Genomic DNA, 13,680 nt, shown 5'->3' with positions numbered 1-13,680 from the left:
GTACCATTTCGGTTGCTTTGCTGGGTCTCCTTTTAAAAGATACGGTTGATCATAACTGAACGGCGCTTGGGAAATTAGTAGTCATCTGCCCTACTGATGCCAGTACGGGTTGCTGTCCTGTCATTGAAGTTGCCAAGGACATGCCTAGTTATTTGGGAAATGTTCGTGCTATTATGAGTGACCAACGAAAAATAAATAGCTTTTCTCATCCTCCTGAAAATTCCCTATTCATCCAAGTGGAGAACACTGGTTCTACTACTGGTAAAAAACAAATTTTTTTTTGAATGCTTATCTTGAATGTTGGACAATAATTACTTTGAAGAGAGGTTAAGTGTCTTCTGTTTTAAACCATCTCGAGCCGTTTGAATTGAGCCATTTAGAGCAAACATTCTCTAACCGTCGTCTCTTTCCCCAAATACCTACACACCAGAAAACCATTCAAGTAAGAAATGTGGGGGGTTGGGGATTTAGCTCAGTGGTAGAGCGCTTGCCTACCAAGCGCAAGGCCCTGGGTTCGGTCCCCAGCTCCGGAAAAAAAAAATGTGAGGACCTGAGTATGAAGCCCGAGAGTTTTCAATTATTCTTTTGTCTTCACCGTCGTTCACCGCAGTTGGCAGTGAACGCTTTGAATTCAGAGTACTTCCCACCTCTCACCATTTTAAGCATAAGGAGTGAGGAGAGACCAGAGCGCTTAGAATGAACAAGCCGGGTGCTTGACCTCTTAGGGGTTGCGTGTCATTTGATAACCTCCTTGGCTCAGCTGCACATTCTCTGGTGTCTCGAAAAAAACAAAAGCTATTTTCATTCTATCACTAATCGTCCTACTCAAACGCACCCTTTAAAATCCAATTCTGACCATTTCCTTTCAGTCCTTGGAGAAGCCGACTACCTCGTCTTACGAGAGCCAGTCCACGTGGCGCTGAGCGACCGAACGGTGTCAGTGGGTTTCCACTACCTCGGTGACGTCAACGGGACACTGAGGAATGTGACTGTCATGCTGTGGGAGGCCAACACCAACCGGACTCTTACCACTAAGTACCTCCTGACCAACCAGGCCCAGGGAACACTCCAGTTTGAATGCTTCTACTTCAAGGAGGCTGGTGACTACTGGTTTGTGATGATCCCAGAAGAGACAGACAATGGCACACGAGTTCCCCTCTGGGAGAAAAGTGCCTCTCTGAAGGTCGAATGGCCCGTCTTTCACATCGATTTAAATAGGACAGCCAAGGCGGCAGAAGGCACCTTCCAAGTGGGTATTTTTACCTCCCAACCGCTCTGCCTGTTTCCTGTGGACAAGCCAGACCTGCTGGTGGATGTCATCTTCAAGGACAGCCTTCCTGAGGCAAGAACAAGTTTGGGACAGCCGCTGGAGATCCGAGCCAGCAAAAGGACAAGACTCACTCAAGGCCAGTGGGTCGAGTTTGGCTGTGCACCCCTAGGGGTGGAAGCCTACGTTACGGTGATGCTGAGGCTTTTGGGTCAAGACTCAGTCATTGCTTCGACGGGACCTATTGACCTGGCCCAAAAGTTCGGATACAAATTGATGATGGCACCGGAAGTCAGGTGTGAGTCTGTCCTGGAGGTGATGGTACTGCCACCTCCTTGTGTCTTTGTCCAAGGAGTGCTGGCTGTTTACAAAGAAGCCCCCAAAGCCCCGGAGGAGAGGACCTTCCAGATGGCTGAAAACAGGCTGCCCCTGGGAGAGAGGAGATCGGTGTTTAACTGCACTTTGTTTGATGTGGGGAAGAACAAGTATTGCTTTAACTTTGGAATTTTGAAGAAAAGCCATTTTTCTGCAAAGGGATGCATGCTAATTCAGAGAAATATAGGTTGGTATTGAGATTTCCTAGCATTTAAAAAAAATCAAATTGGTGCCTTCATGTAATCAAAACGGACAGGTTCTAGGTGAGCCATGGTGGTATTCACGATTATGCATTCTTTAGACAATACCAACCAGTGTTATTGCCTTTTTCTAGAGGACTTAGAGCATATTCATCTTTTGGTTTCTATGGGAGATTGGTTCAGGGATCCAGAAATACCAATGTTGCATGGTATTCATATAAAACCAACAGACCACTTCCCATATGCCTCAAGTCATCCCTAGGTTACTTGTAAACCATTACAGTGCAATTCTGTGTAAGTCGTGGTTATATCGCTCCGTTTCCAGAGCAATAGCAAGAATAGAGTCTGGACAAGTTCAGCACAGATGCAGTATTCTTGAAGGCTAGTTGAGTCTGTGGAAATGGATTGTGTGATAGGTTGGAGGCCGGGGAAACCATTCATGTATCTCGGTAATCAGATTCACATCACCTCTCTAGGATTTCTCTTTCCCTCCAACACTACCAACTGTCAGTAGCCCTTCAGCTAGCGATGCAGGCTCCTGAGCCCTCTCCACTCCGTGGAGGTCCTGTCTTGATAGCCACAGCTGCTGTGGGTTCCTGAGGGCAGAGGTCATGCCACACCCAAAAGGCACTGTCTTCCTCCTGTCGTCCCTAACTTCTGGCTCCTACAGCTTTTAGTCCCTTCTCTCAGTATGGCCGTCGACCCTTGTGGGTGATGCTATAGTGTCTTTTATTGAAAACAGATTTTTTTTTCCATATGATATGTTCTGATTGTGGTTTCCCTTCTCCTACTCCTCCCAGTTCCTTCCCAGCTCCCCTCCCATCATGATCCACACCCTTTCTGTCTCTCATTAGAAAACAAACATGCATCCAGGGAATAATAGTGATAATAATAATAACAACAACAACAACAACAACACAATGTAAAACAAAAACAAACAAATTGGAACAGGAAAAAACAAACAGAAGAGAGAGTCAAAGAAAAAGACTAAGAGACGCACAGATGCCCATACACAGGAATCCCATTAAATCATAAAACCGAAAGCCATGCGAAGGACCTGTCTGGTTAAAAAAATAATACCCCAACTTAACATTATGAAACAGAGACCCTCCAAACATGCCACTGAGTTCATTTTGTGTTGCCATTACTGTGGGGCTTGGGGCCCGTGAGACTCCCTAGGAGAAAACCAACTTTCTATTTGCAAGTGGCTATCAGTTGGAGATTGCTTCTAGGTTAGGGATGAGGACGTATGTCCGCTTCTCCTCTCAGCTCTAGGTAGGACCCCGTCTGGTGCAGACTGGTGCAGGCTGTGCATGATGCCACAGTCTCTGAGAGTTCACACGTACATCTGCCCCGCTGTGTTCCTTGGGTCCTCTATGTCCTCCGGCTCTTACAATCCTTCCATAGCTCTGAGAGGTGGGATTTGATTGGAGACATCCCATTTAGGGCTGAGCGTTCCAAGGTCTCTCACTCTGCACAGTGTCTGGCTGTGGGTCTCTGTGTTTGTTCCCATGTGCTTCAGGAGGAAGTTTCTCTGGTGATGGTTGAGCAAGGCATTGATCTGTGAGCACGGCAGAATGTCATTTGGAGCCATTTTATTGCTACAACCCTTCCTCCCCCTGCCCCTGGTTTCCTGGCACGTCTAGTTTTAGGTTCTTGGTTACAGCATCAAGTCTGGTTTCTGTCTCATGGAACAAATCTTAAATCGAACAAGATACTGGTTGGTTAGTCTTATCTTGCAGGCGGCTCAGCATTGTAGATGGAAGGTTTTGTGGCTGTTTTGGTGTTTACCTTTCTCCTCCAGTCATGTGCAAAATTCCTTCCAGCACCGTGAACACTAACTAGTCTATAGGATGAAAACCTTGGAGCCATAAACACAGGGATTCCTGGGCCTCACTGGTCAGACAGTCTAGCTTAACTGAGATGTTCCGAGCCCTGTGAGAAATACTATCTCAAACAAACAAACAAAAGAGATAGGTGTCTCCTGAGAAGTGAGTCCCCAGGGTTTCACATGGATCTGGGGAGAGGGCCTCAGGAGGCAGCACTTTACCCATAATTCCCCACCCACCTCATCACTGCTGTGAGTCACTGGTCACTGGATCTCTTTGTTTTTGAAAATGCGTTTATACAGTACATTTTGGATGTTGCCAATAGGGACTTGCAGTCTTTAAGTGATTGGTTTGTCCCTGGTATTGTCCTCAATGCCTTTTGCGAATATTAACCTGTTCTGGCCTTAAAATCCCGTAACGTAGGCTCACCGTAGTGCCAGTCTTAGAGCCGAGGAAGTGAAGGCACAGAGAGGTGAAGTGCTGTGCTCAGGGTGTTTAAATGAAGAGTCAGAGCACAGAGCTGCGAGGCCTGGGGATCTGGTTCAGCAACAACATCTGCCCTGAGCTCTGTTCCCAGCCCTGGGAGACAGGGTAAAAGCAGAGGTTACGCAGACAGTCTGATGGTAGCTTTTACCACTCCCCTGTGTCACCTTCCGAAACGCCAATCCCTACAGAAGACAACCACAAGCTTTCAGCTGGGAAACCATCCTCGTGTTTTACTTCCTCCATCACTCTGGACTATGAGGCCCTTTAGGAGGACCTGTCCAATGGCTGGGGGTGCAGGGTGGGGGAGCATGATTTGTTCAACAGAAGTGAGTCTTGCTCTGTGCGGAGAAAACCTGTCTGCTCTCCCCCAGGCTTCCCTGGTTCTCACTCAAGTCTGAGGGGTTTTCTTCTAAGTTGTTTTGTTGAGTTACCTTGGTCCCTGGAGCACACTGTCAGTATCTCATCAACTTCCGTCCTCCAAATGGTCTTAGACACAAGAACGCTTCTTCCTTATCTCGTGCCGGATGAATTTTGCTTGTTCAGAATTGATTTCTCTCGGGGTGGTTGGAAAGGCAAAGGAGTTTGTTTTAAGTATGTCTGTATCTACGGTCATCTAAAGACCCAATGAAGTAACTTCATTCACAAAGAACAGCTATGTGGAATAGCGGCCATCTTGCTCTTTCTGTGGGATCTATGAACTATAGATCTCCCATGAATTCTCAGTTTAGAGAATTTTCCTCAAAGTCGTTTACTATTTTCAAGGGATCTGAAGCATAAGGCATTTAAATATTTTTTTTTTCTGGGTAAATCCGAGCACTGGCTTTAGTTGAGCTGAGCTAATTCCTATTTGGTTATCTCTATTGAGAAATAGAATTTTTTAAAAAAAAAATATCTGGATGGTGGCGGTGCACACCTTTAATTCCAGCACTCAGGAGGCAGAGGTAGGTGGATCTCTGAATTTCTCTGGTCTATAGAGTGAATTCCAGAACAGCCAGGGCTACACAGAAAACCCCTGTCTCAAAAAAAAAAAAAAAAAAAACCAAAACCAAAACCAAACCAAACAAAACAAACTAGTTTAAATATTTACTTTTTGTTGGAGCCAGACCTTTGCTTTCAAGGACAACAGCGCGGCATCTGCATGGTGGACGTCAACGTGTGTCACGTCAGTGTGTGCCACACGTACGCGAGAGGGCTGGTGGTTTTTATTAGAAGGTGCCTGGGTCTGCCTCCTTCCAGAGACTTCCTCTCTCACTCTCCACCTATTTCCTGTTCTTGAACTAGAATCTCTTACTGAGCGTGAAGTTCAGTTTCAGCTGGGATGGCTGACGGGGTTGCTCTCAGGATTTGCCTGCTTCCACCAATGCCAGTGCTAGATTTATAGGTAGAGGTTGCCATGCCTGGCTTTTATGTGGGTGCTGGGGATGGATTTGGATTCAGGCCCATTAAGTCCCAAACACAACCTTTTAATATATATATATATATTATATATATATATATATATATATATATAATATATATATTATAAATATATGCATTATATATTATATATACATTAGGATAAATATTTATATCAAAATTGTTGGTTTTATCTCACAAATGATTTATGTATTTAAAGAAATGATATTTACAAATATTTAAACTTTTTTGTACTTTTTTATCTTTATTAACTTGAGTATTTCTTATTTACATTTCAATTGTTATTCCCTTTCCCGGTTTCCGGGCCAACATCCCCTAGCCCCTCCCCCTCCCCTTCTCTATGGGTGTTCCCCTCCTCATCCTCCCCGCCAACAATCCCGTTCACTGGGGATTCAGTCTTGGCAGGACCAAAGGCTTCCCCTTCCACTGGTGCTCTTACTAGGATATTCACTGCTACCTATGAGGTTGGAGCCCAGGGTCAGTCCATGTATAGTCTTTAGGTAGTGGCCTAGTCCCTGGAAGCTCTGGTTGCTTGGCATTGTTGTTCATATGGGGTCTCGAGCCCCTTCAAGCTCTTCCAGTCCTTTCTCTGATTCCTTCAACGGGGGTCCTGTTCTCAGTTCAGTGGTTTGCTGCTGGCATTCGCCTCTGTATTTGCTGTATTCTGGCTGTGTCTCTCAGGAGCGATCTACATCCGGCTCCTGTTGGTCTGCACTTCTTTGCTTCATCCATCTTGTCTAATTGGGTGGCTGTATATGTATGGGCCACATGTGGGGCAGGCTCTGAATGGGTGTTCCTTCAGTCTCTGTTTTAATCTTTGCCTCTCCCTTCCCTGCCAAGGGTATTCTTTTTCCTCATTTAAAGAAGGAGTGAAGCATTCACATTTTGATCATCCATCTTGAGTTTCGTTTGTTCTAGGGATCTAGGGTAATTCAAGCATTTGGGCTAATAGCCACTTATCAATGAGTGCATACCATTAAACATATTTTTTTAAACAGCGCCTAGCTGGGTTCCTGTTTTTAAATTCTAATTTGACAACCTCAGGCTTTCCGTTGGCATGCCTAGAGAAACATGAGGATTGTTGTCCTTCGTCACTCTCCACTCCGTGGTATTAAACATGAACACAAGAAAGGGACAGGTCAGCCGTGTGCTGATCTGATTTTCTATTAGGTCGTACAGTAATCGAATCCCCAGTAGATCCTTAGAAAAACGAATCACACGAGGGGAACACAGAGAGACTTTCATGGGAGATTCCCAGGGCTTTAAAGGCACGAGGCACTCACTGAATGAGCTGTTCCAGAGCCTCGCAGACAAAGCCCGGTCATTGTTTTTCCACAGGACGAACTACACAGCGAGATCCGAGAGGCACAGAACCAATATTGTGTTCAGTTGGACCTCTGCATGGAATAGCATTACCACATCTCAGTTGATGTTGGTCCGTGATACTCATTTATAACGCGCACACTCTTGTGAAAAGTCCTCAGACTTAATTACCTTAACGAACTCAGATTCCATGACTCACCACTTGGCTCCCCTGAGAACACACCTGCCCTACGAATTTTCCTTGTGCTTTTGTAGTGCTCTGTGGGCCTGTGGCCGGGTCAGGAGCGTTTGCCCACGATGGATGAAGAGACGCTCGTATACAGAGGGGTTGCAGTGCTGCCAAGATCGGATAGATACTGGGGTTGGGTGGATATCGATAGAGGGGAATTCAGATTACTTTTCAGTAAGAAATAAGTTATAATGAGTAGCGGTGATTTCACACCTGCTTCCGAGAGAACTTTGACTCCGTCAGCTGTGTTTTGTCTGGAGGATATAGCTCCATGGTAGAGCGGTCACCTAGCATGCCAGGGGCTCTGGGTTGCGTTCCCCGTGACTGCAAGGGTGGGAAGAAAGCTATTTGTGGGAGCTTTGTGTGTATCTTGAAGTTCTTGCTTATACGTGGCTCTGCCTTTAGGATTGTTAAGGGTGAACTGACTCATTTGTTCCTCTGTGGCCAGGGAATGTCCCGGGTTCTACAGCCAGTTTTGTCTTTCGTTAATATAGACCCTCGTTTTCTTTCAATGTTCACGTGGCATATTTTCTTCTACGCTTTTACTTTTAGCCAACACGTTTTTATGTATTATACATATTTATAGTTGTTTATATAAATACAGTCCTTGGTTTCAAACAGCACACACATATATGTACACATACATATATACAGATACATATACACACACATACACACACACCTACACCCCAACAACTCCCCCACCACACACGCACACATACACTTGGGTCACGTCGAATTTTTAATCTGACCTAACAATCTCTGTTTTTTTAGTTGGCATATTTATATCATTTATGTTTAGTGTTATTATGTTTGGATTAAAATCTGCTTTTCTGGGGTTATCTTTCTTCCATTAGATCTTTGTTTTGTTTTTCTCTTTTTGATTTGTGTAAGTTAATTGAAGACTTTTATGATTTACTTTAACCATGCTGTGAGTTTATGATTTATACTTTAAAATATTTTTAGTAGTTTTTCTAGAGGTTGCGATGTATATTTTACTCCCAGTCTACTTGTGGGAAATGGTTTGGTTTTCTCTTTAATAATGACATTCTAATTGAAATATAATTACATCATTTTCCCTCTTGGCTTTCCTCCCTCTAGCCCCTTCCGCTTCCCCCTTACTCTGTCCCAAATTGATGGCCTCATTTTCTTTATTATTGTTAAATATGAATACACATACCTACATATACACACATAATGTATAAGTACAGCCTGTTGAGTCTGTGTAGTGTTGCTTATATGAATAAGATGTCGGGGCTGACCAGCTGAAGGGGCTTGTCTCTGGGAAGACTAATTCCTCTCTTTGCAACTGTTAGTTGCCTGTGGTTCTTTCTCTAGGGGTGGGGCCCTTTAAGATTTCCCCTTCCATTAGTGTATGTATTAGCATTTTCATTGTTCTGGTCTGGTTTCGCTGCTGTGGCTTCCCTGTCTTTTCTGGGAGATACAATCTCACAGAAGATTTCCTGGTCCTACAGGCCTTCTGCCCATCTTCCATGGTGTTCCCTGAACCATGGGTGCAGGGGTTGTGTTGGGACTGCATACCCCATGGTCAGGTGTTGTCTATATTTTGACCCATTGTGATTTTCTCTGAGGATCTCCATTTGCTGAAAAGACAAGCTTCTCTGAAGTCTGGAAAGACAGGTTTGAGGTCTGCACGTCTCTGTGAGTGTGAGGATAAATATTTGGAATGTAGTTAGGGATTATTCCGTCATGGCAAAGTGACAGCAGGAGGTTTCCCCTGAGGTCCATAACTTCACTAGCCCAGGATGGCCTAGGGTAGGCTAAGTTTCCAGTACCAGGTATGATCTCCCTCCTGATGAGTTTAATTAGACAGCTGTTGGTTACTGCCAAGACAGGGTGCCACTACTGCACTCTTGGGAGTACCTTGGCATGCTGGTCATCGCTATGGTCCACAGGCATCACAGCTGGAAAGGGCTGATTGCCTCCCTCTTCGAAAGCAGCAGAGCACTTTTTTGGTATTCTGAAACCTAGTTCTCAGGGAGGAGGAAGCTCAGATATAGCTATGATTTTCCAAGATTTTGTCTCAAGTTCATGGTGTCTTCATCAACAAGGACGTGCCTTCAACCCCTCGGAGGCAGCCAAGGGCAGCAGCAACAGCCTATACTGCTTTAGGAGTCCCTTGAGCTCCCTGACCAACAATTCTCACTCACCCTTGGTGCCCAGTTTTTGTTAGATGGTTTATGGCTTTTGAGGGGAGCATTGGTACCTCAAGTGGCATGACCTGATCTAGGATGTGTGTGTGTGTGTGTGTGTGTGTGTGTGTGTGTGTGTGTGTAATTGCCTGGGACCCTTGTGTATGATCCTGAAAGTCTACCTTTCTCCTTCTACCTTTACCCCAGTTTGGGGCTGGAATTCAGGCTTCCAGGTTTCGAGACAAGTGCCTTTCTCCATCAAACCAACTTAGTGATCCATGTTCTCTGTTTCGTTTTTTTCTTTTCCTTTTTGAATGTTTTACTACTCAATCTTTTCTGAACATCTTGAATTTGTCCTCAAGTGTCTTTGATAATTTTGGATAGTTTTAAGACACATCTTTTCACGTGATCTTTCTCTCCTATTCTGCCACAGCCCTCCGGAATCCCACTTACACGAGTGAGCGTCTGTTTGATGTCTTCTGGTTTTCCACAGTTGTTTGGGCTTCTCTCACTCGCTCACACCCCCCTCTCGTTATCTTAGTGCATCTTGGTGCGATGTGTAACAACAGAATGTCTGAGTCTGGTTCATTTATAAGGAGCTGGGGTTTGTTGCTAATTCAGGATGCTGGGAAGACCAAAGTCAAGGAGCCTGCATCCAGTGAGGACCTTCCATCTGTGACATCATCAGTGGGGTGACATCAGTGGGGTGACATCAGTGGGACAGCAGTAGAGGCGAAAGAGTGCACATCCCGAGTCCTCTGCAATGAAATTAATTAGCATCGTTCATGTTAGCAGGGCCCTTAGGACCTAAATACTTTCCATTAGGTCGAACCTCCCAACACGTGTGCACAGGGTGTGTTTAGGGTGTGTTTCAGACTCCTACCACGTGCTGTTGGGTACATACTACTTAGAGATATCTTTATGTTTCCACTGAGTTGTTCCCAGTTACCTGCATTCGTGTTTATTTTCTTTAAGTGTGCCAAATATACCGGGAGCTGGTGGGAGGCATCTTTCATCTTTATAACTGTGTTTTTGTGATTTTTAGCATTGCTGCTGGTCTCTTCAGCCTCCAGAGGCGGTACATTTTCATATGTGCGTATGTCTCTTGTTGGGCTACCGGAATCTCAGGGACGAGGCTGGTCTCTGTGATCTGTGGTAGTGCAAGGCCTTGAATTGTGTGGGCCTAGGACATTTTCAGCTCTCCCCCACTCCCCAAGTCAGGGAACTTCTTTCTTTCTGGTCTGTCAAAACAGTCGGCCTCAGCAGGCTCTCTCAGCGTGACAGTTTGCTCTGGTTGAGGCTGTTGTTCCTGGAGGAGATGGAAGGAAGGATCTGTAAGGCTAGATGTCTTTTTGTTACTGTGACTTAGTCCCTCTTCACACACACACACACACACACACACACACACACACACACACACACCACAAGGAGGCTTGCCTAGTCCTATGCTTGTCCCCAGTCTATGAGTGGGTACGATTCCCCCTTCTTATCTTGTCCCCAGGGGCTGTGTGTTCTCATCCTTCTCCCTCGGTGATGCAGTACATTTTAGATGTACTCATCGGATGAGCTTGTGTGGGCGGGTCCTGGACTCTGTCCTAGGCAAACAGTAGTTTGCAGCCCCTCTTTCCTTGCTGGCCTGGCTCTCCTTTCACTGTAGGCTGGTCCTTTGCTCCCCTCGACCTCAGCTCTCTGGTGGGTTGCAAGAATGCTTGGACTAGCTGAGATTTTTGTAGACTATAAGGCTCCTCTTTGTTTCGAGATGAAGACCAACATAGAGTTTTACATCAGTAAGAATCTATTTATTTATTTCTTTTAACTTCTAGCCTTTGGAAGCCAGAGCTTTGAGCCTCGCTGCTTCATTTGGGTGCTGTTAAATCCCGACTCTCGAATGAGCTAGCACTAAAAGCATGACTTATGTCCTTGCAGAAACTTGGGGACCATGGCAGCCGTGGAGCCCGTGTAGCACCACGTGCGGGGATGCTGTCCGAGAGCGTCGCCGCACGTGCGTCACTTCCTTCCCCTCCAGACCCAGCTGCTCTGGAAAGCCCTCAGAGACCTCTCCATGCTCCCTGGAGGAGTGTGCTGGTAGGTGTTCTTGGCCTCCTTTCCGGTCGCGCCTCGGAGCCTCTGTCAGCCAGGCCTGTCTGGGAACCACCAGTCTGTTCCGAGGAAGCTTGCTGCTCTGACTGTCGTGGCTTTGTCCTTAGCAGTGTCTAAGGCCTGGGGTAGTCGGGACAGTGGCTTGCCAGTGAGAGGACAGGATTTCATATTGGAAGTGACATGGGAGTGTGTCTAAAGATTCAGACATATTAATATAGAAATCAGTGGCAAAGGGTGTCTCGAGAGTCTGTTCTTTCCTAATCCGTGTGGAGTCCAAGGATAGAGCGTAGACTCTCAGGGCTGGCAGCAGGGCATTCCACCAGTTGAGCCATCTTGCTGGTATCAGATTTGTTTGTTTGTTTGTTTGTTTGTTTGGTGTGGGTGGGCAAGATCTCACTCTCTCACTCTGTAGCTCTGATGGTCCTGAAGTTTTACCTTGCTCCAGCCCCGGAAAAGCTCGACGTGCCATGCTAGTTGCTGTCATTTCTCCCCCTGCACCTCCCCTACCTGTCATCTCAGAGGTTGTACAAAGGGGGCGTGCGGACCATCAGTTGGCAAATCGAGACCGTTGTCCCTCCCCCAACTCCCACCGCTCGCTCGGTGGCCTAAGCTTATGACCAGCTTTATCTGGAGGATGGGGTAGGGATTTTTTTTTCCTTGCCATCTACAGGAACTCGAATTTTCTGCATCTTTCTAAGCATAATCGAGGTCTACCCGGATAGGTCGTCAGAGGGTATTTGATGTAAGCAGTTCATAGAGATGACGATCGATCGCTGGTCAGAGACAGGTCTGCTTTCCCTGTAGAGCTGGATGGTGCTTACTTAGTTACCGTGATGACGGCTCCTTGTTGTTCTTATACCAGCCACCCCCTGAGAAGCAGCTTGGTTGGTTGGCCGGCTTCTGCTGTGGCCCTGACTGTTAGATAAAGTTCCTCCCCCAAGGCCCGCCTTCTTACACACTCTCTTTCCAGATTCAAAGGCATCCTTAGGGGATTGGGATGGAGATGGGGATTGTCCTTTGGGGATTGGGAGGAGATAGATGTTTTCCTGTGATTGGATCCCAGAGAACCTTTGAGCCTAAGCCATAGGCGTCCAGCCGCCTTTCCCAGCATCCTCCTCACCTGTGCTCTTGGAAGGTCTTTCTTGTCACGCTGTCTTTCAGCCAGTGCTGTAGGCCCTGTCTCCCTTGTTTTAGAGTCTGACAGATGCTGTTCTCCACTCTGTCTTCTTCTTGCAACCCTAGCCTAGGCTCTTCTTTTCACAGCCAGTCAGCTGTCAGCCCATCTTCTTTAGTAAGTCCTGAACCCTTCAAAGGATCTGAACATGTAAAGATGTTTTCTTAACATTTAAGATGTTTGCATGTGCACGAACTTTTGAGTGCATGTAGGCGCCATGGTATTTGTGTAGAGGTCACAGGAAATTTTCAGGCATTCGTTCTTTCTCCTGTGTGGATTCTGGAAGTCAAACTCAGGGTGTCAGTGTCTGTGGCAAGTGCCCTGTAAATGTATCTTTTATCCACCAGATGTAATTGTCTTCTCAGAGGCTGACTGCCGAATAAGCTCACCCTTTCCAGTTCTTTCGGAACTCTGGCTGGCTGGTTCAACTCAGCTGTTCTGGCTCAAAACCCTTCTCCAGGCTTCTCAACCCAGCTTCTCTTGGCTTCTGAATGAATTGCTCTACTTGGCCTCAAACTAACTTTGGCAATCTGTTCTAATTTTGTGACCCCCTTCTCATTTTCTGGCATGTTCTGTCTTTACCTAGAACCCATCTCTGTAAGATTGTCCAGGAAGCTGCCTCTCTCCTCCCCCTGTCTCCCCCTCCCCCTTCCTACACTTCTCTCCTACATTGCCTCTCTTTCCTGTTCTCCTGAGAGTTCCGTGGATCCTATCTCTGACTCATGCTGTCAGATCTTTCTCTGGCCCATCACTTTGTCTGCCCCTCAGTTAGACATTGCTTCCAAATATGGCTGCTTCTCTTCCTTCTACAAAGTAACCTTGACTACATTGTTGGGATTAAAGGTGTGTGCTAAGGGAGTCTCTGTATCCCAGTCAGAGGGATTAAATGTGTGTCATGGCCAGAGGGATGACCCCTTGGAGAAGGCGTCTTAGTGAGCGCTTGTGGGTGAACCCACTCCTCCCAGGAGCACACCTGCCCCCCAGTCCCGGCTCCAAGTATGAGAAAGGGGCCAGCCGAGGTGCAGCAGCTGCTGTGCTCATGGCAGAGGAAGCTTTGTGGGGAGCTGAGGTTGGATATTGCAGAAGTGCAGGGGCAGAGACCTGCACAGCCACCAGTTTTCTCTGTCT

The 13,680-nt window shown here is 46.4% G+C and overlaps 1 protein-coding gene across 2 annotated transcripts in view; it reads left to right on the top strand.

Annotated features, from left to right (window-relative positions):
- Thsd1 (thrombospondin type 1 domain containing 1) overlaps nt 1-13,680 on the top strand; it is a 34,379-nt gene that overhangs the window by 16,177 nt on the left and 4,522 nt on the right. The window contains exons 3-4 of one of the 2 annotated variants that reach the window (NM_001108878.1): nt 870-1,829; nt 11,205-11,363. In NM_001108878.1, the coding sequence (NP_001102348.1) occupies nt 870-1,829; nt 11,205-11,363 (1,119 nt within the window). The remainder of the gene's footprint in view (nt 1-869; nt 1,830-11,204; nt 11,364-13,680) is intronic. The other variant, XM_006253357.5, reaches the window with a different exon arrangement.

The sequence above is a fragment of the Rattus norvegicus genome, chromosome 16 (assembly GCF_036323735.1).
Source record: "Rattus norvegicus strain BN/NHsdMcwi chromosome 16, GRCr8, whole genome shotgun sequence".
NCBI classification, from domain to species: domain Eukaryota; kingdom Metazoa; phylum Chordata; class Mammalia; order Rodentia; family Muridae; genus Rattus; species Rattus norvegicus.
This window is presented reverse-complemented; position numbering and strand designations above follow the sequence as displayed.